This window comes from Semicossyphus pulcher, unplaced genomic scaffold (genome assembly GCF_022749685.1).
Source record: "Semicossyphus pulcher isolate SPU_LCO1_2020_fin unplaced genomic scaffold, fSemPul1.0.p SCAF_22, whole genome shotgun sequence".
NCBI lineage: Eukaryota > Metazoa > Chordata > Actinopteri > Labriformes > Labridae > Semicossyphus > Semicossyphus pulcher.
The window spans coordinates 17,328,222-17,354,387 of record NW_027211696.1 but is presented as its reverse complement, the minus strand read 5'-3'; the positions used below and the strand labels follow the sequence as shown (position 1 = coordinate 17,354,387).

At 41.0% G+C, this 26,166-nt stretch overlaps 1 protein-coding gene across 1 annotated transcript; it reads right to left on the bottom strand.

Moving 5' to 3' along the window:
* Positions 1-155: 155 nt before the first annotated feature.
* Positions 156-25,698, bottom strand: tnfrsfa (tumor necrosis factor receptor superfamily, member a). The gene is made up of 10 exons (XM_069673906.1): positions 25,461-25,698; positions 12,215-12,383; positions 9,399-9,530; positions 5,025-5,136; positions 4,747-4,880; positions 4,560-4,658; positions 4,431-4,477; positions 4,008-4,286; positions 3,877-3,913; positions 156-2,318 (listed from the first exon to the last, which is right to left on the bottom strand). The coding sequence occupies exons 1-10, from the start codon at positions 25,488-25,490 to the stop codon at positions 2,017-2,019; spliced, it is 1,341 nt and encodes a 446-aa protein (XP_069530007.1). The 5' UTR covers positions 25,491-25,698; the 3' UTR covers positions 156-2,016.
* Between the last annotated feature and the right edge of the window lie 468 nt (positions 25,699-26,166).

The following is a 26,166-nucleotide window of genomic DNA, read 5'->3' as shown; positions in this document are numbered from 1 at the left end:
CTGTTATCACGCTACAATAATAAAGTGTGAGGATTAAGACCCTCAAATATCACCTTGGGATATGACGTGTGCAGCTACTTGCTTTAAACACCAAATAAGTAACAAACCATAAAAACATTATAATTTCAGACAACTCAAACACAGCAATCTGTACAAAACATTTATTTCAAATTGACATATAAACAGCTTTGATGTATTCGCATAACTTATATCTGAAATCCATGACAAGCAAACAATAACTAAGGGGGGAAATGGCTTTGCGGAAACGCTGAATAGAAAGTTTTTTACAAAAGTGACAGGAAGTTAATTCAACAGCTGAAGACTTGCAATGAAATATGTAAAAGTATAATGTTAAAAAAAAAAGAGTGAACAAAACATGCACTGAAATCTAAGAGCTGAGGAACGGTTGGAAGGGAGAACAGGAAGTGAGAGAGGTTTTTAACAGCGTCCCTAGAAATTGATGCAGGCTGTGTTTTCATTGTCTGTCAGTAGATGGCAGTGCCAGCACTGTTGCATCACTCTTCAGCAATAATATATAACTCTGTAACTTTTCCTTTATACACAAGAGACTGCAGGGAAACGGGCAAAATATAGTCTCAAATGGCAAAACCTCCACGACTCTGCTTGTGCTTCTGTTCCTCACACCTCACGATAATCATTCTGGTCTGTTAATAGAGCTGCATATATACACATACACTTAGTGAGGCTTGTGTGGACACTTATATGTACATGGGACAGATCGAGGGGGATAAATTTGAGCTTTTTTTTTTAAATCCAGAAAATAGTTTCCTTCATCTTGTCAGAGTCTAACCGAGATTAAACAATCTGTACCTGCATCCATAAGACTGTCTGGACACAACAGGTTAATCCTCATTGTCTGATGATTGCCGTCACCTCAACTTCAATTTGACATGACAAAAGTCTGCATTTAGCATCATGAAAGCTTCACCGCCGTGAAGAAATGGCACACGTAACATTGACAGTGTGGAACAGAGTGCTTCACTATAGACAAGAGTTCATTCATTACAAGCTTCAACCACACCTTGAAAGATTGAATGTCAGTCATGATGCCCCGCGGCCGGACGTGCTTGTTATCCTTACAGGGCTGTTGTTGTTTTTTTTGGCAATGATATAAATAATGAAAGTTAATTATTATTCATAACAATAAATATGACAATAAATAAAAATGAACCTTGAAGTTACCAGGAAATATTATGGAAACATGTTGCTAAACTATTAACAGTTACTCCGACAGAAAAACAGCTTGTTCTACAATCTTTAACGTGTGTGAAACATTCCTCCAAATGTGACGTTTTTGAACTCCACGCTCCATGAACATAATTCAATCATCGTAAAAAATGAGACCTTAATATATTAAGATGATCATATGGCATTGAGGAGGTACAGTTGATGATTAGTAAGGCTAGATATTGACCGCTGTCATTACAAATATTTTCCTACAAGTCAGGAAAGTGTTCATGAACTCTTTTATATATAAACAACAAAAAAAGCATGATTGTAGTTTTATATCCTACATGTGCCAGAGGTCAGTGCACCAGTATTTGTGACATAGCTAATGCCACTCCTACAAACCAGTGTATATCCTCGTCTCCAGGTTGGTGAATCTGGTGAGACGGCCAGATGAGGGACACACGACCGGAGACGTCTAAGCTTTCAGTATCTGGATGCATGTCGCTTCTCTAGCTAAAGCACGCAGCCGTTTCTGTGGAAGTTGAAACCTTCGTGTGTTTATTTTTTTTTAACGTTTTCATGCTTGTCTTGAATATTCTTCATGTTAATTTTTTACACCACCACATTTGGCAAGTAGTCTTCAGAGCTGTGATCAATCCGGCTCGACTTTCCCCTTTTTTGTGTTTTTCTTTTTAAAACTACTGGCTTCTGAAAAACATGGCCGCTCAGCCACAAAGAGGTAAGCCTGTTCGTGAGACGTCCACCTTTAGTGTCTATGTGCTTTTTAGGTTTCTCGCGTTAAGTACTTTGTGTTTACGTCGTCCCTCAGGGCGTGTCTGCGTGCACGTAGAAGCCTTTCTGCAGAGCGGCGGAGGCGATGCTCTCAGCTGAGCGCCGCTGGTCCATACTTAGAAGATCATTCAGCAGGTCGTTGATGTCGGCTTTGAGTCCCTGCCTCTGCATCCAGTTCTTTAGCAGTTCGTACACCTTGTCACCGGGAGGGCTGTTCTCTGCGATCCGAATGTGATTGTCGCTGACTCCGATCTTCCTGAAGAACTTGTTGTGGATCCGCACGTCCAGATACTCGTCGAACAGATCAAAGCTCTTCTTTAGGGACTTTTCTGACCCTGAAAAACAGACAAAAAGAGATCAGTTAAGATTATGAGACGCAAAGTGGCATGGCAATGTTTTTCCTGTCATTTTACATGTTTGTGCTCTCCTACAATCGTCAATAAGACTTTATCAAAGACAAAGTAACATCATCTCTGCAGCAGCCTATAAACATGTTTTAGCATGGATAAGAATTTTATATTTATATGATCAAAAATCAAACCCAGGTATGACATCTGAGTACAGTGAATCCAGGCTGAAACTAACTGATTTATTAAATGTTGATTAAATGTTGAACAATAACACAAATTCCCAAAAGGTTTCTGGAACCCAAAGTTGTGTCTTCAAACTACGAGCAAGACTCCAAAAATCCAGAACAGTAGATCAATATTAAACTGAGAAAGACCAGATCCACATGCAGGAGAAACTTTAAAAGTTTACACATTTATAGTGATCATTGTAAGTGGTGATGTCACATCTCACTGCATTAAACTGTTTCCAGGTCCGAGCCGCTACAACGTCTCCTATTTACAATATGCTGCAGGGCTGTTTTGTGTTTTTTTCGCTGTTTTAAACTAACTTGTTCGTTGCTAACGCTTCGTCACAGACATGCACCGTCATGATCGCCATTGCAGCCGCCACCCTCACAACAATCAACGTTACCGTATGCTGCCAGCTACCGCTAGGCGCAAGAGGTGGGGCGAGACGAAACTGCGGCTGTGTAAACTGCAGAGCGGGCAGGGTGGAACAGCACTGTGTGTGTATTTGAAGCACGCGCCGTTTGTTTGCACCTCGCGCACGTTTTGCTTCTGCAACGCCGGAACGCTGTAAAAACACACACTTGGGCGGCTTTACGGCGGCATCGCGTGGTCCAATGTAGAATGACAAAGGTGGCATCGGCACTGAGGCGGAGCAATAGAAATTTGCTGTAAACACTCACTAGACATGGTAAAAGGTAGATCTAAACACTACTTCTTATTAAATCTTAGAAGAAACTCAAAATTAAAGCTCTTACAATCAGAAATAAAGACTCCTTCGCTGCATTTTATGGCCTTACATTTTAAATGTCTTATTTAATACTTTGTTAGACTTCTAAAGGATCCACAGAAAGCCGTCATAATGGATTGTTAATACCAACTCGCCACCAACTGAACTCACACAGCATTTGTTGCTATGACATAGTGCATACATTGTTCCTACACGAGTATCAAAAGAATCAGTACATTTTCCTTCGGGGGTTATTTACAGTATATAAGGCGTCTATTAGAGGATCTAACAAACCTGTTAGGCTGTGTTCTCTTTAGTTTATCAGGAGGGAAAAAGCAGCATGTTCCCGCCCCCTCTTAAAGGCTTCTGGCCTGACTGTCATGAGATTATTAATCTATAAAGCAGCTAACGTGAGATCTGGCTGAATGCTGTTTATTTGATTTCCCTCTGGACCGACATGAACTTTGGTAAACGTTGAAGCTTTCTGTGTGCAGCGAGCTGCCTTTCAGGGCAAATCAAGTGGCATGAAAAATTCATGAAATTAGTGAGTGGAGGGGGAACCTCACACTCCCACTGCAGGAATCTTACCTAGAAGTGGCAGCAATCGATGTCGCAGAGGATCATCCTGCAACATGAGAGAGAATACAAACAGAAGGGGGTTAAAATTTGATGGATTAAAATTCAACTGACATGTTTCAGATATTTGTTTCTTTCCTCACCATGTCTGCAGGGGGCAGTCTGTTGGCAACAGGGCTCTGGTGGGGGGTGTTTCCAGAGGAAGCGGCTGTGGGCAGGGCCGACAGGCTAGTTTGAGACGAACTGGTGGTGTTGGGTAAACTGTCTCCAAGTCCTCTATCCTCGTCTTCCTGGGGAGGGGAGGCCTTGGTCATCCCAGGCTGGGTCTCCTGCAGCAGGGGCCGAGACTCCGGGCGGGGCTCCTCCCCCTCCAGGCCTGCGTTCTGATTGTTCTGCCGCTCCTCTGTGGATCCGCTCTCGTCCTGGAAACAAAGAGAGTGGAGGATTGAAGAGAGAGAAAAGCAGCACCACATATTATCCATGTTAACTGTGACCTGCCTGCTAACAAACGAGAATAATCAATTATAAAGCCTCTACAAAAACATGAACACAAAACAATGACTTACTATGGGAATCTTGACTATTTCATTGGAGTCACAATGGCTCTTTAAACCTGTTTAAAAGCAGATAAATGGCATTAGGAGCACATACTTAATCAGCAGAACAGCAACGTAAATGTACAGTACACAACTCACATGGTATTTCACATGACTGCTGCTTGAACCACCACACAGCCAGGCCGATAAGGCAGAGGATGATGATGATGATGATGATGGGAATGGCTACAGGAAGAACTGGGGGGAAAAGACATAAATCAGTGACGACGTACGATTAAGTTTAAAAGAATGTCTAACCTGAGGATAATGAGTGAAGTGAAGTTACCAATGTCTTGTGAAGATGTAGGGAGGATTGTGGGAAGGACCGGGGAGGTTTCAGTCGGGGACGGGTTCAGTTTTCGACACTCGGTGTTAGAAAAAGGAGTGCACTCCCTCACCTCCTCCTCCCCTGACTTACACCTGGAAATGTAATGAAAAAAACACATTTCAGTTTTAGTAAACCAGAGAAAACAGCACAATCGCCCAATAAAATAACATAATAATGATGAAAGCCTGTTCTGGCGAGAGAGTAGAAGTGAAAACTAGTTCACGAAAATGACTTACTTGGCACAGCGTTTACAGACTTCGCAGGCCTGATCAGGGACACAGAAGGTTCCTCGTCTGCACTGACACTTGGTGTCTGTAGTTGTGGTGCAGGTCGCCGTTACGATCTCATCTGTGGATTGTAAGAAAGATCAAAAGTCAGACACGAGCTGTTTTTTGTTAAATATAATCCCAATCAGGGACAGGCTGATAAATGAAGTCAATGAAATAGATGAAATCTATACAGAGAAACACACGAGACCAGTCAGAAAATGTACATCAACTAATATCTTCAGCCTTTGCATATGCTGTATGAAAGACTGGGTGTCTGTGGCGACTTTCAAGCAGCGCCCAGTTAGTGACGCGTTTTCCATCAGCCAGCAGTGGTTGGTCTGCCAGAGAGGGAAGGTTAAACTAAGCGGCTGCTTTTCCGCTCTCTGCAAGTGTTGCGAGTAAACAGTAATCTACTACGGCAGAACAAACAAAGAAAAGATGGATGACTACAGATACAACTTCAACAAGAAGTGAAAATCCAAAGAAAAAGAAACAAACTCGACGCTCAGATGAAGCAAACAGACTGAAAAGGAAAGCGACCGTCAGCCAGGAAAATCAAGAGTTACAACAGGAGCCAACCGTGGACGTCAACAGCAGGTAAACAAATCAAATATCAAAAACATGCTTTGATTACATGAAACATATCTTGTTAAGGGCCGCAATTGTACTAACTATTGTTTTCATATACTTCCAATTAACTGATTAGTTGTTCCGTCTATAAACTGTCAAAATGTCTCCACATCGAGGAGGAAAGAAACCAGATTTCTCTGACCAGAGATTCTCTAAATGAGGTCAAACGTTTAGTCAACTTTTCCACAGGTGAGGACATCACCTGTCTGGGATACAAAGTCTACCATTAGTCATCTCCTCATAAACACGATGTCACCTTTACGAGGAGTTGTTGATTGGGTGTGTCAGCAGCGCTTTGTAGATAACGTTTTATTGGAGAAATTCTATTTTTAGCTGTCGTTTGAAGTCGTGTGTTACATGAAGTTTACTGATCGAACCGACTGAAAGACTCGAGACTCAACGAGACATTGAGGACAAAGAAAACATTGTGGAGACCAGACAAACAACGATCACAGCTATAACTTAGGCTACAATCAAGTGAGACAAGACTATATTTGGACAGACTTGCAGGCTCAAGGCGACAACTTGGATTGTATGGATGTAAACACACACACAGACTACAGATTAGTCACCAAGCAGACTTTTTCTTTTTGTTCAAAACTCAATTTATTATTTCTTTTGAAGAGCCAGTATTTTAGGAGTTGCAAAATGCAGGCAAAGGGCACGAATATTTACATAGCCAGCTCACAGTGTGTGCTTTTGGCACATAATATGAATTTTTATGAACTCCTCTTTGTCCTCGTCTCTCGTCAGTGTTCTTGTTTATTTAACTTTTCCTGGTAGTGCCTGCGCAAACACACGCACGCAGAGAAATGGAAGTGAGTTTGCCGCATTAATTGTGCCAAGTTATCGGGACAATGGGTTTTATTTTATGATATATAATAATCAAAGTTTAATAACAATTTCCCCAATGTTGAACCGTTTCCTCTGGGGGCTGTTTCTGTTCTTCATTTCGAAAGACGTAGGCTTTTTAATTTATTGCATTGCTGTTAAAACTTCACAGCCCTGCAGCTCTTCTGAAGACTGTACACAGACGTTTGAGTAAAAACCGATTAACTACGATAACATCTCGTAAAAAATGTTTAAGATGGTCATGGTTTAAATTCTGTTCTCACAATGATCCCAGTCGAAGTTTCATGCAAGAAAAAGAAGCCAGAGAGACAAATACGCACAAAGAGTTAAATTAAAACAAAGAGGACTTTGTTTGACTTAGAACATGCTCATGACATTGTTCAGGACAGATGTTCCATTTTTCACATTTTGAGTTAATCATATCAAGCTTGACAACAAGATTTGTTGCCGAGTGTTCTTTTCAAATGGCAGCGGAGCCATTTTACACACCGTTGACAACTTTCTGCTTCCTTAAAGCGGTGTCGTGTCGGTCGCAGATTCTCTCCACAGCTCGTCATAAGGAAACACAGCATGTGTGCGGCTGCAGCTCAGTGTGTAGACGCATCATGGTTTTTCTGTTTTGTTGCATAATTGTGCTGAGTGCTCATTGGTATGTAACACATGCACGAGACAGCAACAAAGCTTTAAATAGGATGTGAGTCAGGGTAAGCCCGAGCCCTCCATTAAAATAAAAAGTGTCAGACCGGCAACTCGGCGAGCAGGCAGGCAGCTGGAGCATTGAGGAATACACTATAATTTCTTGATTATGTTATTTTCCAGTAAATTGGCAGGTGTTTGGTGTAAATCTATCGGCTGGGGGAGGGGAGGGCGGGGCAGACAAGGCGCAAAATTAGAGTGAAGTGCCTGTTTAGCTGACACTTCAAAAGCTTTTTCTGTGTACTTCCTGTCTAATCTATCTAAAGCCTATTTTATACAGAGCTCCTGCACAAATACACAGTGAAGAAGCTGGAGCCCAAACTATATATCACTTGTTATCAGTAGGTATCAGCCTTTGCAGGATATATCGGTATCACTGTGTATGTTTTCTAACATGTGCTGACAGGAAATGTTCGCGTTATTTTTTACAGAAGTTTAAATGCAGAAAACGATGCTTACGGTGATTTCAGTTTGTCCCTCGAGAGGCTTCAACAAGAATTAATTGACAATGTATTCTAATATATATAATATATAATGTTGTAGGCTAATTATCTTTAAGAATGCAGCCTCCTGAGTACCTTTGCAAAGTCATATTGGTACTAAATCGGTGCACAACCCATGTAGATATGGTCCATTTTTACTCCAGCTAAAATATTCACTGCTGGATTATTGGTGCAAAAATATGACTCCAAAATTCAGTGTTTGTACCTTTTAAACAAAACAGCGAGTGCAAATAACAGGCTGTGTAAAAGGGGCTCAACTTATTCATGCTTTTGAACTAATCTAAAGCTCACTTGAAAAGTTTAATGACATGTTCTGAATAAGAACCAGGATCACTTTCACAGGTTAAATACCCTCTGCAATATTCATCCATACGGTTTGGTTTTGGGGACACGACATGGCTCTGCCGTCAAGAAGGGAAAGCTCTATCTGGTGTCATTAATAATTCATTCTATCCCCTGTAGACTTGTCAGTGTACGATATTTCCCACCAGGAGGTTACTGAGTGTTGCAGATGGCAGCAAAGTTCATTTAAAGTGCAAGTGGTCCGCAGCGCCTTCCAAATATAACTCATTTCCTATGGCGTGCAGCAAATTAATGATTACGTGCTTGTTAATAAGTTCAAACTAGAGTACAAAAACACGCACGGCTCAAGAGCAATGAAAGAGCACAAAACACATCCTATGTAACTGTAGTCTCTTTTCTGTGGCTCCAGCCTTTCACTGGACACAAAGACGCCCAGTGTGGGAGACAATGAGACACGGCCACACCCAGTTCAGCCAGGTAGGACAGACACACAAGCAAATCTCAGGAGACGGCTAACACGCTCACATTCAGCCCCCGCGAAACAAAACGACAAAGACACGCCCTGCTACTCGGTGTAACATCATAAGATCACATTTTCATGAGTGGATGTGAAAGAAAGCGGGCCGCAGACAAAAAGGTTTTAACTTTCACAAACAATATCTCTTTGGCTGGCTGGATTACTTTGGGATTAAAGGGCAATCCAGTTAGATGTTATTTACTTTCCGTTCTTTATTTACAGTGTTCAAAAAGGACAAAGCTATTTGCTGGTTCGACCTGACACAATGCACTCACTATAGTCGTGCACTTGAAGGCATATTTACATGCCAGTGGTCCCATAACTCCGTGCTGTGTGTTTCATTTGTTCTATTATTAGAATATCTTATGATGTACTTTATTTTCATTTATTGTATTAAAACATTGCTTTATTTTACTTTCTTGCATTCTGTTCATGTTTGGTTGTCATGAAGCACTTTGTACTTTTATTTTGAAAAGGTGCTTTTCAAATTAAGTTTATTAATATAACTTACAGTCACACAAATTGATCTTTCAGGTAAGTAGAGTTAAGTAATTTCCCATATATATAAATGTCAGTATATTTGGGTTAGAAAAACAGGAACGTTTCTTTAATTCTTGGGTTTTTGGAACATGTAATTGCTTTTTTCTTTCCTATTTTCTGAGTTTTTATTGATCAAACTATTAAACAAGACAATTATAAAAACAAATGGTCGTTGTAGCCCTCTGAATATGGTAAAATAGGTGTAAAAAACAGTGTATTCATCTGCATTGATTGGATCTAACTGGAAAGATGCTTATCTAAATTAAACAAGAAACACACGTCAAGATGCAGACTTGTTACCTGAGCGACAGTGTGTGCAGGGCAAACAGCGGTTCATCCCGTTGGAGTGCTCCGTGTACGTCTGCCCGTGCTCGCAGGAAAGACACGTCCCCTGCTCCTGGTCTCTTTCACATCCTTTGTGCACAAAGGTCCCTGTAAATAAAACACAAACACAATCAAACAACGCCAGTGATAAATATACAAAATATACCGGCAACTAAAGCCCTGTGAATCTTCGTTAATGTGACGTGCTTCCTGTTGATGTAGGATGTTTGGACAGGACATACCAAAGCAAGAGATAACACTGTGTCAGAATGCTTTTAAACTGTAAAAAACACTGGATATCAGCTAAGAAGAGACGGGGAGTTTGATTTCATATAAATGATCAGAAGCAATAATATTTAATTGCGCCTGATTGACAGTTTTATTCGAGGTTTATAGGAAGGTAAAATCCTCATGGGGTCTGGAAAGAAGCAGGAATTACGGTGAAGTGATCCGAGCTCCTCAAATGGTTAAATTCAAAACTAACCAGTTTTAGTCCCTTCACACATGCTGTGAATAAAAGCACTTAATTCTCATATGTTTTTAGGGTTTCAGGAGAAAGAAAGACACTGCAGAGAACAGAAAACAAATGGCTTATTAAGTAGTCAGTAAATAAAGTCCTGATGTTTTGGTTGATTCAGGCAGAAAAAAAGTTTGTTCTGACACAATGCAACTTAAAAACTAAAACTGATATTTAACATGCATCCAGTGAAAAACAAAGCATCTGCCTTGTTAAATAAAATGTCATACTGACAAATAGAAGCAGAAAGCGAACATTTCATATAATCCAGTGGTCACAGTTGCTCTTAAGAATGTGGAAACAACTGAGCAACTGGCACGAATGCAAGAAAACAGAATCACAAGAGTGGTAAAAAAACAACATAAAACCAAAGAGTTGTTTTCACAGACCAGTGTCATAAACAAGTGATGATGTCTCTACATAAACGTATACTAAACGTGTCGTTAAAAACGGAGGCCACAAAGTTTTTTTTCAGTCAAACAAACTAAATTAGCTGAAATGTTAAATAGAAAAGTGGACCTGTAATTTGATAAAGAGGCCTGTGTTTTAAATATAAAGCATATAAAGTTGTGAAATCTTTCTATAAATGTGACCTAAGACTAAACCAGGAATGATCAAATTAAGAGATTTCTAAGAATCAAGAACAGCAAATGAAATGATTTAATCAGCCGGCCGCAGTAATTACATTTTGGCTAATTATGTTCTAAGCTAAAAATAAAAAACGTTACTTAATTATTTACATAACAAATAAAATGGGTTGCTACTTTTAATTACGTGGGATTTTCCTTCATATTCTGCACTTTGCAGTCGCTTAGAGCTGCAGTCTGTTCTGCTGAGATGGAGCAGTTTTTCCTCCTGCTTCTGGCCTGCGTGCATTCTTTCCAGAGCAGGCACAGACTACTTGCAAAACCCATTTGGGAAACAGTTCAGGGTTATGGGTTTGACATTTGACTCAAGTTTTTCTCACACAAAATGGCATTTCGAATTTGGCTCTTGCTTACACTGACTTAGATCAAAGTATATTAAATGGGGGGAGTAGTACGCCTAGAGGCACTTTGGAGAACTACAGGGGAGATTTTTTACTTTGAGGTGATAATCTCAAAAATGTTCATATAAATAAATGTCTGTTAAGTGTCTATCTATCGCTGAATGAGGTAACACAATGGTGATTGATCCTATGATCCTCTGATGAAAGCCCTTACATTTGCAGTATTACAGACTGGCTGTCTGGTGCGACTTTCATGGAAAAAAATCACAAGCAGCGCCCAGTTAGTGACATGTTTTCCATCAGCCAGCAGTGGTTGGTCTGCCAGAGAGGGTAGGCGGAGCTAAGCGGCTGCTTTTCCGCTCTCTGCAAGTGTTGCGAGTAAACAGTAATCTACTATGGCTGAACAAACAAAGAAAAGATGGATGACTACAGATACAACTTCAACAAGAAGTGAAAATCCAAAGAAGAAGAAACAAACTCGACGCTCAGATGAAGCAAACAGTCTGAAAAGGAAAGCGACCGTCAGCCAGGAAAATCAGGAGTTACAACCGGAGCCAACCGTGGACGTCACACATGCAACACTGTCTGGATATCTGGGAAGTGTGCTCCCGCAATTACCGTTTATCGCCACAGGTGTCACCAGAGAGAATGAAACTGAGATTGTCCAGATTATAACTTTAAAATATAAATCATACATAAATCTAGAATTATTTTACATAATTACTTTAATAAAATAAGTAAATGTAATCTGTATAAACCATAATTTACATTAAATATTCTCAAATACTTTTAATGCAATCATTAACTGCTGTGAGTTGTCACAAAAGTTTCAATGTTGAATGACATTGAAACAGAAAATTCAGGGAAAAAGTAAAAAAAAAAGAAAAAAAAAGCGAAACTAGAGCAAGAGGCAGGAAGAAGCAAGAATATGATTTGTCGCACATTTAAAACCCTCCTCGGGCTTTGAGCTTTTTTTAGCATGAGAAATTAGCCAACAGTAACATAATGTCAGGAAGTATTTTCCAGTTACAGGGTTGTTGTTGTGCATAAGACACTGATGGCACAGTGCTCTATTGTACCTCTCTATATAGGCGTTTTTCCCTACTGAAAATATTGTGCGCTAGTAAGGGTGTGCTTGGCTGAAATGATATGTTGAAGGTGGTGCGTTATTGATAAAAGTGCTTTAGGAAACAGGAAACACAACAATATGAGCGGAGAGATCAGAGGGCCACATGACTCATATGTTTGGAGCTGTAATGACCTCTGCATATTCTAACTTTTTCTTACCAGCCTGGCAGTTGAGGCAGCAGTGTCCCTGATGGAGATACTGCTCGTTCTCCACGCACGTTTTGTGCCGTCGCAGGGTGATGTTTTTGTATTCATCGCCGGACCACTGAGCCGCTGGAGGTTCTGCTGCGTGACAACCCAGCCCGGCGAGGAGCGCTGCCACCAACACCTGAATCATCAAGGTCAGTGTGAGAAAGAAGGAGGCGGACAGGGGGAGAGAAAAAAAATGTTTGCGTTATTTTTGTGTATCCACTGTATACAGACTCACCCACTCTAACCCATTAGATGAAAGACAGTAAAGAGGAGAGTCTATCTTCATAGGAAACCTTGTGTGAGCAATCTAGGACTTAATTTGAACCATCTGATCTGAACATCTGCCGTGGGAGAGCAATTAAGGGAGCCATCCAGCCGGTTAGAACTACAGGAAAACAGCCCTGTGTGAGCAGGATGCAGAGCTATACATGCTACAGAACGACACGCAGCGCAACAGGCAACCAAACTTAATTACTGCGTGATCTGGTTTTGCTTGTAGGAAGCTTGAAAAGCAGTAACTCTAATTCTTCTAGTGTGGGCGTTATAGAGAAGGTTTGATAAAAGGTATCTAAGCTAACAACAGCACGGTGCCCGTATCAAATGTGATTCCAGAAATCCATTCATGAGCGGGATAATAACCGGCTTGTATAGGTGGGGTACTGGGAAGAATACAGCCGAACACTTTAGTGTGGCCCCCAGGCGCTGGTGTTTATTCACACGCTTTTCACCATGTCAATGTGAGAAGGCTCCATTCATTGGCAAACAACACACTTTAGTGCCTCTACTTCAAATGACCCACATTCTTAAACCTCGGCTCTTTGAATGCCGCGACATGTGACACCGCCGTGAAGCGCCTAAAACGCAATACGACACCTCCTGGGTAAATGAGAGGCCTAGATTTTGAGGTTTTTGTCTCCCCCTCCACCTTTACCAACCTGACCGGGAGAGAAAGGGAACAGGTTAGGGTGGAGAGGGCCGGGTTGAGAGGGAGAAAGGGGAGGGGGAGGGTCGTATTCAAAGTGAGAAATTGAAGCCAGCAAGTTGAAGATGGGACGTTCAGCTGGGAATAGGTTGTCTAAAAAAGACAGTGTGGGAGAATTAGAGGAATAAAGAGTGAAAGAGCACATAGACAGAGGTAAAGAAAGAGGGACAGGCTGGAGCTGACTCCTGACGCTAGACTTGGCTCTCTGGAGGGCCGCCATGCCTTGTTGTTCAAAAGAACTTTCCCCTCTTTCTCCCTCTCACTCACTCAGCCTTTTCCCTTCTTCCTCTCTCTCTGCTAACGTCAGACTTTCCAAAGACGCTGAGAGGCAGACGTGGAAGGGCAGACGGCCGGCAGAGCAGTCACAATCACACCATTTAGATCTATCCAAACATGCTGGGGAGGGAGGGGAGGCAGAAGAGAGAAGGGAAAGGGGAGGGAGATAAAATGAGAAAGAGGAGGGGGAGGCAACAGCTTGCATGACACAGGCTAAGTCTTTAGACTTGAATACACTATGTGTATGACTGCAGGCGGGTCGGGGGGTGTAGAGGGACAGACGTGGAATTGGGAAAAGACTAAGTAAAAGGTCGTGTGAAAAGACGAGACAGAGAAAAATTGTGCGCTAAAAAACAGTGGAAAAAAAGATGAGGGAAAAAGACAACTAGGAAAGAGTGAGCGGCTGCGCCGAAGGTAATTCTACACTTCGGCAGCGCAGACGTCCAAAAGTCCAGGAGTTTATTTATCCAGGTGGAAGCACGTAATAAATCACCACGTCCAATCAAAAGTTAAACTCAGGTGTCTCTCTGTGACAGTGATGATGCATAGACAGCAAAGAGATGACATCATTTCCAGCCTTTGTTCATTCCAGGACATGTGATTCAAAAACACTCCCAGGTGCAGCGAGAGAGCTAACCTGTTCTGCACAAAGATCCAGTCACATCTTACAAAGAGGAGGAATGCTACAACCGATTCATTTGTATCTATTAGTTTGATGATTATTTTTACAGCTAATTGATTTTTATAATTTAGTCTTAAAAACATCAGAAAACTGGCCGTTCAAATTTCCCAGAAACCACTGGTGCCTTTAAGTCTTCACTCCAAAAACTCAGATATTTCTTATAATAAAGCTGCCACAAAAAGTTTAAGATTTTAGTCTTTAGTCAACAAGACCCCAAGTAGAAAATAGGCTACTTAATAAAGCGGTTTCATGCAAAAAATCAGTGTTCCTCTGATGCGCTCTGGTGGGGTTTCTGTGGCTCAAGGTGCGCTGCTGCTTACTCCAGCTCTGCCTGTTTTCTGATAACTTTAAAACCAGGCTTCTGATGACTAAACTCCTCAATCAGGCCAAGTGATAAAGGTAAAAAAGGCTCTGATGTGACTTCAAACACTCAGAAAGTAGTTGGCTGTAAATGTTTGAAGTCCACCTGACAGTCGGTGCATGGAAAACTCTGATAAACTTGTCTTACAGATAAAAACGAGACTCATTTGGGCTGATCTAGGGGATTCGTGTGCGGCTGAATTGGAAGTAAATAAACTTTAAATTCTGAGTCGGGTCCTGCCCCTACACTGAAAGTTCTCACATTAAAAAAGCTGAAACTAGTTAATTTTAATTTCCTGTTATAATTCTTTCGCTCAAGCAGCCAATAAATAAACTGGCTAATTGTTTCAGCTCAGCGGGGAGGATTTAAAGACTGTTACAGTATAGAAGAAACATACAAGTGTCTAATCACTTCTCCATGCGCTCCTGTGGGAACCAAAAAGCTTTTATTTAGTAATAAACACAGTAAGTCTGAGGGAATCCTTCTCCGTGGTATGTCTCAAACACAGCCAGCTAACAGACGAGGAAAACAAACAAAGCCACCAACATGTGTCCGCCGCGCTGATATCCTAAGGCTGCTAAACTACATGAGCGTAAATGTTATGTATACATAATGGCCTGCCACAATGTGGCTTAGTTTTACCTCTGTAACTAAGCTGCGAGGAACACTGGAGTGACCGTAACCTCAGCGTAGAAAGCCCTCCAAACCCACAATCCCTGGAAACTCTCCAAAGTGGTTCAGTCCACTTCACAGCCTGCCCTATCCTCTGTGCAGCATGTGGGCAGGGCGGAAGATTACTCGGTGCAACAGTGTCCCATTGTCATGCTTTTATTGTGTGTGTGTGTGTATTGTACGGTTGGTTAGGATGCAAGTTAAACTAATAAAACGTACAATAAAAAAATGAGGAGGTCTCTGTTTATCTGACAACAGTAGCCTTCCTCCACTTCCTCTGAAAACGCCGGGTTCTTCCAAATTGCCTTGGCACAAACTCTACACATGCCATGTACACTGAGCGTGCATTTGTGACTAAACGACAGGACATCCTTTCAGTTGACCTAGGTTATCAATGGGCCATTTAGAGGGCTGTGATCACTCCATAAGCCTGAGGGGGGTTACAGTGAGCTCTATTATAAAACAAATGGGCCGAACTGGAAAACAGAAAACGCACACACAACACGTCGCAGGGAGATAAACCACGGGAGATTCTGCATTTCATACGGGACAGATGATTTCAATCATAGCACACGGGTAAGGACAGGCATGATGCACCTCATTATACTCCTGTATCCAGACCTGACTCCACACATCATGCTTTTCTTATTAGTCGTTTTCTTAAATCAAATGCGACTTCTAACAGCAGCGATACAGACATCCATACTATCAAACATTGTGACGGAAGAAAAAAAGCTCCTGATAAGTTCAGATTGCAAGAATCACTTTGCATTAGTAAAGTAACGGGGATGCAGGACTAGAAACATTAAAAAGACCTTTAATAATACGCAGAATTTTAACCTTTTTTCGTACGACATTCAGTCCAGTGTTTGAGTTTGACCTGTGATTTGTTGAACAACAACTTAATCAGTTCATCAGATTAAAGAGGGGAGTCTGACAAACAACCTTAGAGAAAGTAGGCCGTTTAACCGTCATGATATCTGAGGACTTACAGGCCGGCTGCTGGAGGATGAAAGAGGGGGAACATGTTGACTTAAATGCGTCACAAATGACATAAACATGAAATGTTTACCTCATTTCAAATGTCAACGATATGAGTCTGTCGCCGACCTGACCACAGCTCAATCTTTACCATATGTCATCGCCTCTCACAACCACAAGAAACAGAGCAGCCCACACCATCGTATAACAGGGGAGTATCTGCATTACAGCTGCGACTTGTTACGTAACACTGTGACAATGAAATCCTCGACGATCCTCCCTGTCAATAAATAAAGCTGGTGTGAACAGATTGTCTTCTTTCTGCTTAATCAAATCCAAAAGCATCATTACCAAACATAATACATAACCGCTGATCTACTTATATAATTGTGACCAAGTGTTGTGCAAATGTCTTGTCTAACAGATTAAATAACCCTTAGCTATAATACATTATTGACAAATTTATGTGGATTAATTTTAGTCTCTGTAATGTCAGATAAATCAAACCTTCCTAAATCCTTCAAACGTTTTGTTTTGTACAGACAAAAGTCAAAACGCAAAAGTATTATGTTCACTATGATACGAGGCAAAGAATAATAAGATAATAAGAAGAAGAAAAGGAGTGTTTTACTTGACATGAATATAGGCTATCTAACAGCCTTTAGCAAAGCAGAAATAAAACACAATATTTGCATGAAAACTGACAGGATAAAACATTTATCAGAATCTTACTACCAACTACTTTTTGTTGACTAATCGGTGAACTGGCTAACCGTTTGTGCTCTATAATTGTTAAGTATCTGCTTTCACATAACCTCCCAATTGTTTGGTCTGCTTACAACAGAACACCAAACTGAACAGAGGCACTGTCCTGCAGCGGATGCCCTCTATAATATTATTAGTTTATCATTGAAAAGTAACGTTCAAGTCCATTTTTTTTTAACCTAATTCTAATTGAACCAATATACCTTAATTGATCATCTACGATGGGTTCACTTTGACCTTAATAAAGCTCATTTAACATCATCTATACTCGACTGTGTTTCAGTACTCTTTGGGTTATCTTACTGTTCTGTTGTGTATTGTACGATTCAAATTCCTGGAGTCTGACCTTGACAGGACAGTGAGCGCGCTCTGCTTCACAGATAAAGCCTGCCGTTCCCCGGAGTCAGGGGTGATCATGCATAACTTTCCTTGAGTGATAAATTACACTGACATTCTGTGTTAGACGATGAAGACAAGTACAACCCAGCTCGTGTCGGGAGAGAGAAGCCTGACACTTTGAATAAATCAGCCGAGCTCGGAGACATTCATCTTTATAAAGCAGAGTGATACAAAACGAAGAGGAAGACTCCCGTGTCATTTTGAAGCAGTTTGAAGAGAAAGCGCAGGTTGTGAAAACCACATTGTTGCGCCACAGAAACTGCAGACACAAAGTGAAGAAGACACACGTACAATAGAGTACACATGCACATACACAGTGTATGTGTGGGAGCGTGTGAAAAGCGGCTGCCCCCTCCTCTCAGGGAGCACAGGAAGCTCAAGACAATACAGAGGCTTCATGCAGGGTTCAGCTCCAAACTGTTCCCTCTAACAGCAGCCTGCCTCAGAGCAGGCCCAGCACCCGATCAGACCCACAACATATCCGCTCGGCTGGATATTTATAACTCAGGGAAGCTGCAGCTCCACGACACAAATTCTTGAGTTTCCTCAGGAGGTGCGCTTCACTGATAACACGAATGTGACTGTGTGTCACAAGCAGGTTAGGTGACATTCACCTTCGTGGCAGAGAGGAAAGAGAGAGCACAAAAACATGATGATGATGAAAGTCAGTCTGCAACCACAAATTGTGTGAAATGACACGCTGATGTTGATGTTGACAAGGGTTGCAAGAAACAACTTGTTGCGCTTGAAGCAGTCCTAAATGCCAAGCACCGGGTACCCGAACAAAAGCTGGAATTCGGGTTCTGCTTTTCGGTTAATAACACAACAAATCTATCTTTAGTATTGAAAATAATTATATATTTAAGGATGTAAGAAGCCAGGATCTGTCTACAGCTACAGCTAACACCATATCCATCGACTGTATAGTGTGAAAGATGAACTGCCGGAGAGTTTTGCTTCACTTTCAGAGAGAAAACGGAGACAAGGCAAAGTTCAATGCATTTGGGAAGCTAATTAGCTCAAGTCTGTGAAGGGTTTGATGTCAGGCCAGAGCTAGTAGCTCCTAGCTTCCACCACCAGTAGAGCCCCGGGACAGCTAACGTGTGTTTATTGTTGCCATTTTGCCCCAGTTGCTGCAGAGATGGACTTTTTCTTCGAAGTATTATTATCCACAAATTGTTGAACCACGTCTGCTTTTACAACATGATGTCCTGTAATATATGAGAGACAAATATTCGTCACATTATTAACGTAACACTGGTTTACAAGGATAAATAGAACATTTTGTTACCAATCATTCAAAAATTGGACTTCATGTGCTCGTAAAAAGAGTTGTTTTAAGAAAAATATGTCATGAAAGCTTCTGTCTCACGTGTTTCTTTGTGTTTAACGACAATGAGCACGTCTGATAAGGGTCTAGGAGGAGTCGTATGGGTTTCCTCTTGAAGTGATCAGTTTACGCTTTAAAGAATAAAAATATTTTTTGTTATCAAAACATTTATTTTACTATTCTAGAATTCAAACAGGGAATCGACACCCGAGTGAACTACACCTAGCATAATGTGGATAGCATACAAAGGGCTTGGAGTTTTGATGACTGAAAAAGAGAGGGCAGCTGAAAGTTTGCAGGGTTCAAATGTTGTAAGCAGGTGCAGCAGCGTGACACACATTTACCGAAACGTTTGTGCTTGGAGGTTGAGGTGGTCTCTGTGGTTTCTAAAGGGTATGCTTGCTGAGTGAGTCACACAGCTTGTTATTAAGGGATAAGCAGGGACTTTGAATTTGAACGTCAATCCACAAATTGAATTTAGAGATTTGTGTGCTTTCAACTTAGCCATTTCAAATTCTGATTAAGGCCCTTCACAGAGAAACTCAGCGGCGACTCACAAGACATCCAGGAGGGAAAAGGGCAAGAACGGATGACTAATAGATTAAAGTATGTGCAGAAATCCATCACCTCGCTCTGGAGACAATCACATTAGCTCCATTAAAGCCTGTCTTTGTGTAAAAGGAAAAAAAGCCCTTGAAGAGCAGGCAGTTTATAGCCTTCTCTATAAACAAATCGCGGCAAAAATGTAGAATATGTGGCTGCTCGCAGGTCAACAAGCTATAAAGTGACCATCAATACTTGGAATTTATGTTGGATTTACGTCTTTGTAAACAGAAGTCCGTTCTCTAGACAAAGGTTGCATTTGTTCTTCGACTCAAAACTTTTGTTGTAATCTGCTCATTCATCCAGGAAAGCAGGAAGTTAGCGGATAGAGCACTGATGCAAACCTTATGCCGCTCCGGTCTCGTGTTGTTCCACAAATCTGAGGCACCACTGAAGGTCTGCTGTACCTCAACTAAAGTGGAGAGACTAAACATATGGCGACTTTTACAGCTTGACAATCCAAAGAATTATCATGTTATTTTCCCAAAATGTTTCAGCTGCTGTTTGTCTCAAATGTCACTGGTTGCTTCCTCTCATGTGAATATTTGCGGTTTTTTAAAGCTTTATTAGAGTAAATAGAGGATTTCTGTTTGGCACTGTTGTTTAAACAAATAAAGAAGTCTAACTATGTCAACTTGGGCTTTTGAAAATTGTTAGGGACTTTTTTAGCTAAGCTTAATAGACCAAATGAAAAGTTGAATTAAAGGTTACCTGAGAACCTGCAAATTATTGCATTATGAAAAGAATCGCTCTGTGCAGCCCTACTGAAGTGCAGTCTATTTCAGCTGTTAAGAATGAGATGTAGGGCTACAAATGATAATTTTTATTATCAATTGATCTCTTAATTACACGCTTTATAATCACTTGTATGGTCTACAATATATCTAGCGCAGAATCTACAAGAATCAGATAATCTAATGGTGATTTCCTTCTGTGTCACGGTTTTCTTGATTGAGCATGCATAGAATACTTTTCGACTAAGTACTGGTTGCAAGTAACATTCATTTTCATTAGCAAATAATCTGCAAATTATTTTCTGTGATCAATTCCACCCAAACCATTTAAAGAATGTCACACAAAAGCCTTTGGAGACTTCTGCAAAAAGCTCTTTTCTCTGTTCAACTTTTAAAACCCACAGATATTCAGCCGACATGACGTAGCACTGAGAAAAGCAGCGATTCCTCAGAAAGAAGAAGCAGGGACGATTCATTCAACAGTAATTGACTTATTGTTCCAGCTCCAGCGAAATGCACACATTTGCTTTAGTAGCAATAGGAGAGAAAAATGTCCTTCTACGATTTACTCTTGTTTAAATATAGTTTGAATAGGCTTTCAAAATGTACTACACACTGGTGAAACACGCCCCAAGCATACTTGTAAACAGAGAACAAAACAGCAACTACTTTCTGACAGAGAAAAAAATGCCCTGCAGTCACCATTTAAACTTACATCACAGATAGAATACGATAAATAATCAATAAAATGAGAAGTGTAGAAAAAAGAGAAGCTGCTGAGAAAAGCTTTGCACCCTTTGGCAAATAGTGTCCATTCCTCGTGTTATCTGTGTAAAGGACAGTTTACTTCTTACTCATGTGATCAGACCCATCAGATGACTTGTTTACACATGAGAGAGCTGTGTGTGAGAGCACTGCACCTCAAAGTAGCTCACATTCCTAGTTAAAGTGCATGTGATATGGAATTTAGCTGCTATTTGGATGTTAAAAACATCTTAAATGAATCTGTGTGAGGTTAATGTGTTTACATAGTGCTGTTTGACGCACTGTAAATTATCCACACTTATCGCAATGCCCTGGATCGTTCACGTGTGAGCACTGACATGCCCTCCTTTGGTATGCATGACGTGGGTAGGCCGCACCTTAACAGGTGGCACCACCTAAGTGAGTCAGCAGGTCTGTGATTCTTAAGAGTAATTCACACAAACAACAATGACGGCAACAGGAACAGTTCCTTTTAGGGTTGGGCAATACATCAAATATGATCACAAAAATATTTTCAATGTTGCTGAATACGTAAACATTGAATGATGCAGTTCGCGGAAACAATCAGTGTCTCATCAATGTTTTGTGCAGCCACAGCATTTCCAGGAGGCTGGGAGCAGAGCTGCTACTTACATTAGCCGAGTCTGTTTTAGCTCAGTTTGTTAGCGTTAGCAATTTATTGTATACAAGGCTTTTATTGGGGCAGCATTATCCACAGATGTCTACTACTCTTTAAATTTAAGAACCCAGTCGTTAAAACCAGGACAACACACACACAAAATAAAAGTTTGATGTAAAGAAGGGGGTCATCCTGCTAGCCGAGCTGTCATCATATGTCACCATTTTTGGTCAATAGTTTTTGTATTGTTTTCAAGCCCCTCTGTTCAACTCTTTTTTTCCTGTTGTATAGAAGACTTAAACGATCCTTACCGACAGCTCAAACAATGCTTTTCAGTCGGAAGTGGGTGTGAACTCTGGCGTGTAAAAAGTACGAGAATTACCGGAGTGATAGGCTGTTGGTTCGTCATACTGTGTAAAAAGATGTCAAAGGTTTATCACCGTTGTTGATGTTAATTTTATTGTCATCTGCTCCCGAGATCACTTTTTTTCCAAACCCTAATTCCTACAGAATGCGTGATTTGTCAAGAGTAAGAAAAGAGACTAAACATCACTAAAGACCTCTCTAGACCAAACACTTGACAGCAAACTGTGACAGGCAAACATTAAAGGTCCAACAACCACCTGGTATCTCGGTCGGTTGCAGCACATTGCATCATTCAGTGTCCATGTAACCTCTCTAAGCCACAGGCTCGGTTATAACTGTTCACATGGTCGCCATGCAGAGCAGCAATAAGCAGGAGTTACAGTATTAAGCAGGAACTCTAGTGCAGCCAATTTGTTGACCACTGCTCAGTCCCCAGAGGCACAGATTGGCCTCCACTTGTCCCAAATGTCAGTCCTACCCTTGTCTGTGTTGTCCACAGAGACAGAGAGGGATATTTCCTGTGTGAACCAACACCCAGACGCACAGTTAAAAAAAAAATAATCACCGATAAAAATCTAGTGTACATTTGCTTAGGCATGACAATTCTCAGAAGTAAATTGATGCCTCTAATATCAGCATATCTGTGTACTCTAGACAGGAAGTTTACTGGACAGCCAGGCACGTACACTCCGGCAATTTGAAGGGGTGTGGAGGGGGGATTAGAGCAGGGGGGAATGGGGGTGGAAAGACAGGGAGGGGGTGAAGTTTCCTCACGGTCCCACAGCAACAGGGCCTGCTGGCGAGGGAGGCCTCCAGAATGCACTGAAGTTTACAGAAGAGATAAACATTGACTTTGCCACCCGGAGAAGTAAATCTGATTTCAGTAATGGCGCACTGCATGACTTGAAACACAGATCAGACAACGCTGAAAGCAAACACTAAAGCTCCAGGCACATCAGCCGATGCTACAATACTTAAGCGGTTAAGTTTATGGTGGGAACAGTGGGCAGCTGTCACATAAGCAACACTATTGAATGACCAACACTGTTGCCCCTATCATCCACAAAAGAAGCCAAGCCTTTATTTGTTATTAGGAACTCTGATTCATCTTCTTATCTTATACCTTGTATGTAAGCCAGGAAACTTCAGAGATAGCCTTCTACCTATGTAATTGAGAGTCCTACGTACGCGACAGTAAGTATCTAAAATTCAAACTATAATTTTTCTGACATTGGTTCGAATTGGGTTTGTTACGCCTAAGGAATATTATCTAATGAAATACGCAAACCAATCTAGAGAATAGTCACATGGCGGCAATTTGGCTAGCTTAAGCGCCATGCACATGTGATTACTGACTGATGCCCATGTCCAGCCTCCACCACAGTTGTGTATTATACGGCTGCTTGCTTATGGTGCGGGCTATTGATTATTAAGGATTGATCGGCATCGGCAAAAGGGAGTTTAATTCCATAATAATACACCACTAGCTTTGGCTACGATTCATCATTTAGCGCTGCATTTATACCTTGAGACAAATAAGGGCATCTTAACTGCTACCTATTATACAGGACAGCCAGGCATTTTGTCGCTCACCGACTAATGACTAATTGATCCAAATTAACCTACAGTCTTCGGATGGTAGGGGTTGTGCTTCCTCTTCCTCTTCTGAATCATACGAGTCAAATGTTGAAAGCTAGTCTACCCTGATTTGACACTTGCGTCATTGCTGTGTGCGGAGCCAGGAAGATGTCAATAAAGACAAGGCAGACGTCAATCAAAACCTGATCTACCAAGCTGCCACAGTCTTGAGAACAGCAATATGTACATTTTTACTATTTCAAATCAAATTTGCAGAGGCTTTGAAGGGCAGTGAGAACTCCTCTAGTTTCCCGCATGAAATTCAATCACATACTTTACATTGATCCAAACGCCTTTCATGCATTGGTTACACTTAAAGGTGTTACAGTCAATATACATGCAGTATTTATAGTGTCAAGCTTTGGTGCTGCACAGCTGGAAAAAACAACAGGCCGAGGAATGAAAAGACGCCTCTGTGAAAGTCTGAGAGTGGAATAAAACTTGACTGGAAAATACTGCTGAGAGACTTTGCGGCTTTAATTGAGTAAATGGCAAAATGAATTCTTGGCTTTTTTTGGGGGATAAAACTGATTACAACTCAAGACATTACTGAACTCATGTCTGAGTCTCACACCGTCATTTTGACTGTTTTTAAAATCTGCAACCATAAAACTTTGCTTAAATAAAACCCACGTAACTCAGGACCCTGATTTTTCCTAGATGTGTGAATATTTTTTTTAGTACAAAACATAATAGTTCTGAATATCTCTGCATTAAATGACCATATGCATTCTATACAGTATATGGTTATAATTTTTGTCCCTTTTTCCTGCTCTTGAAATTCTTTGACATCGTTTCCTAGCAAGGATGTTTTAGTTATTTTTGCATGCAATTGCAAAGCTAAAACTCTGCTAAAAACCGAAGAAGGACATCGCGACCGAAAACAACCCCAACCCCTTGGTAGAGTTAGGCCACTCTACCAAGGAGAACACTTTCTTTGTGATTTGATATTTTCAATATAATGTTACTGAATGTTCTGGCTAACTAAACAACAAACTTGGCTTTCTAAATCAGTTTGTTTTCTTGCAGTTAAATACATTTTAATATTCCTTTCCTGTCGTGCTCAGATAGATTTTTGGGGGGTAAACGTGTTTCACAGTGTCCATGAAGATTTTTCAAAGCATATGATCTTATTCAATGCAATTATCTTGTGTATTTTCACATGAATTAGAATTAAAAATGTTGTCCTGTTGTTTACCTTTTCACAGCTGTGCTGATATTTAGTACATAAGCACTCCCTTTTCTGAGGTATTGCTTAAATAATGTATGAGCAGTGAGAATTATTGCATGGCCATTCTAGTAGTTAAATAAATCTGGTAGTTTAAGTGTTAAAGCTTCCTTGAGTTTAAGTGCACTCCTCAACAGGCCATAACTGCTCTGCACTTATTAATAGTGCCTTTAGGGACAGGGCCAGCTAGCTACATCCGCTGTGACAGACCATACAGGAGCCATCATATGCTGAATGTCTGAACAATATGACCACATGATGTCCAACACAGATGGTGGATGTAATGTTGAGGAGGGGGGAGGAGAAGGGGGGGCTGAGTGAATGATACAGCACATGTACACTGTAAGTTACAGAGCACATAAAGCAGAAACAGGAGCTTTCAGATGCTGCAGAAATAAACACTTTAATAAACAACAAACAAACACAGTGTTGCTTCCTGTGCGCGAGCTCTTACAGGACAATGAACGTGCTTGTTTCATCCTCCCCATCAACTCCACAGGCCTGGCCGTGATTTCTGCTCACATGGTTTACAGCACGGCTTCCCAAAAGAGTCAAGAATTGTCTGGTGGAGGCTAATAAAACTTTCCTCACAGCCTGGCGACTGTTTTAATCAACATGCTACATATATTAACTAGCTTAAAAAGTTAACAGTCATGCTGAAGCGCCGCGAGCGCATTAACGTTCGAAATAAGAACTTTCAGAAGTTTAGAGCATAATTCAACCATCTTTAACACTTATATGAGCCGCTGTTGATGTTATACAGTCATATACATTGAAACAGGTACGTATTAGAAGGTTTTTTGGTTACTTACAAGTTTCCCGAACACCGGACCGAAGTTCATCTTGGGAACTTCGAGATGAGAGGAAATCCCTGGGACCTGGACTCCGCCGTTACAAACCACCAGTGTAAAAGTCTCTAAAAAAACACGATTATGATGAAAAAACAGCCACACAAGTCCCGCTTTTAAGCTTTCCGTCGTCCGGCTTCTTTCATGAGTTTACTCCTGTCACTGACAAAACTTTACAGCGGTTTTTTGGGAGCGGAGAGAACTCGGTCTGAGCACCAGTGGAGATTTTTTTTTCTGCCTCAGCCGTACCTCTGACGTCAGAGTATTGATGAGCCAATCACAACGCTTCCCTTGGAATAATAATTAATGAGCATGGGTGCAACTTTTGGGCGCAATGTGCAGGCTTTCAACACAAAACAAAACATATTTACCGGTATGTTACTCTACACCAGGCCATTGAATTACTTTTTTTAGAAGGGCTGGAGTTGAGAAAAAGTTTTGCCAAGGGGCTGAACGTTTACTTGTATTATCTGTGACATGTACAGGAATTTAAGTAATAGACACAACTAAAGAATAGTCAAATTAGCTTACTAAGTAAGTTAGTTCTGATAATCAAACAATAATCTGATAATCAATAATATTACTTTTTGCAGTGTTCATATTCAGTAAGACTCATTTGTAAAAGTGCAAACTGACAAGCTAACTTTTCTTTTGGAAAAACTTGACTGTG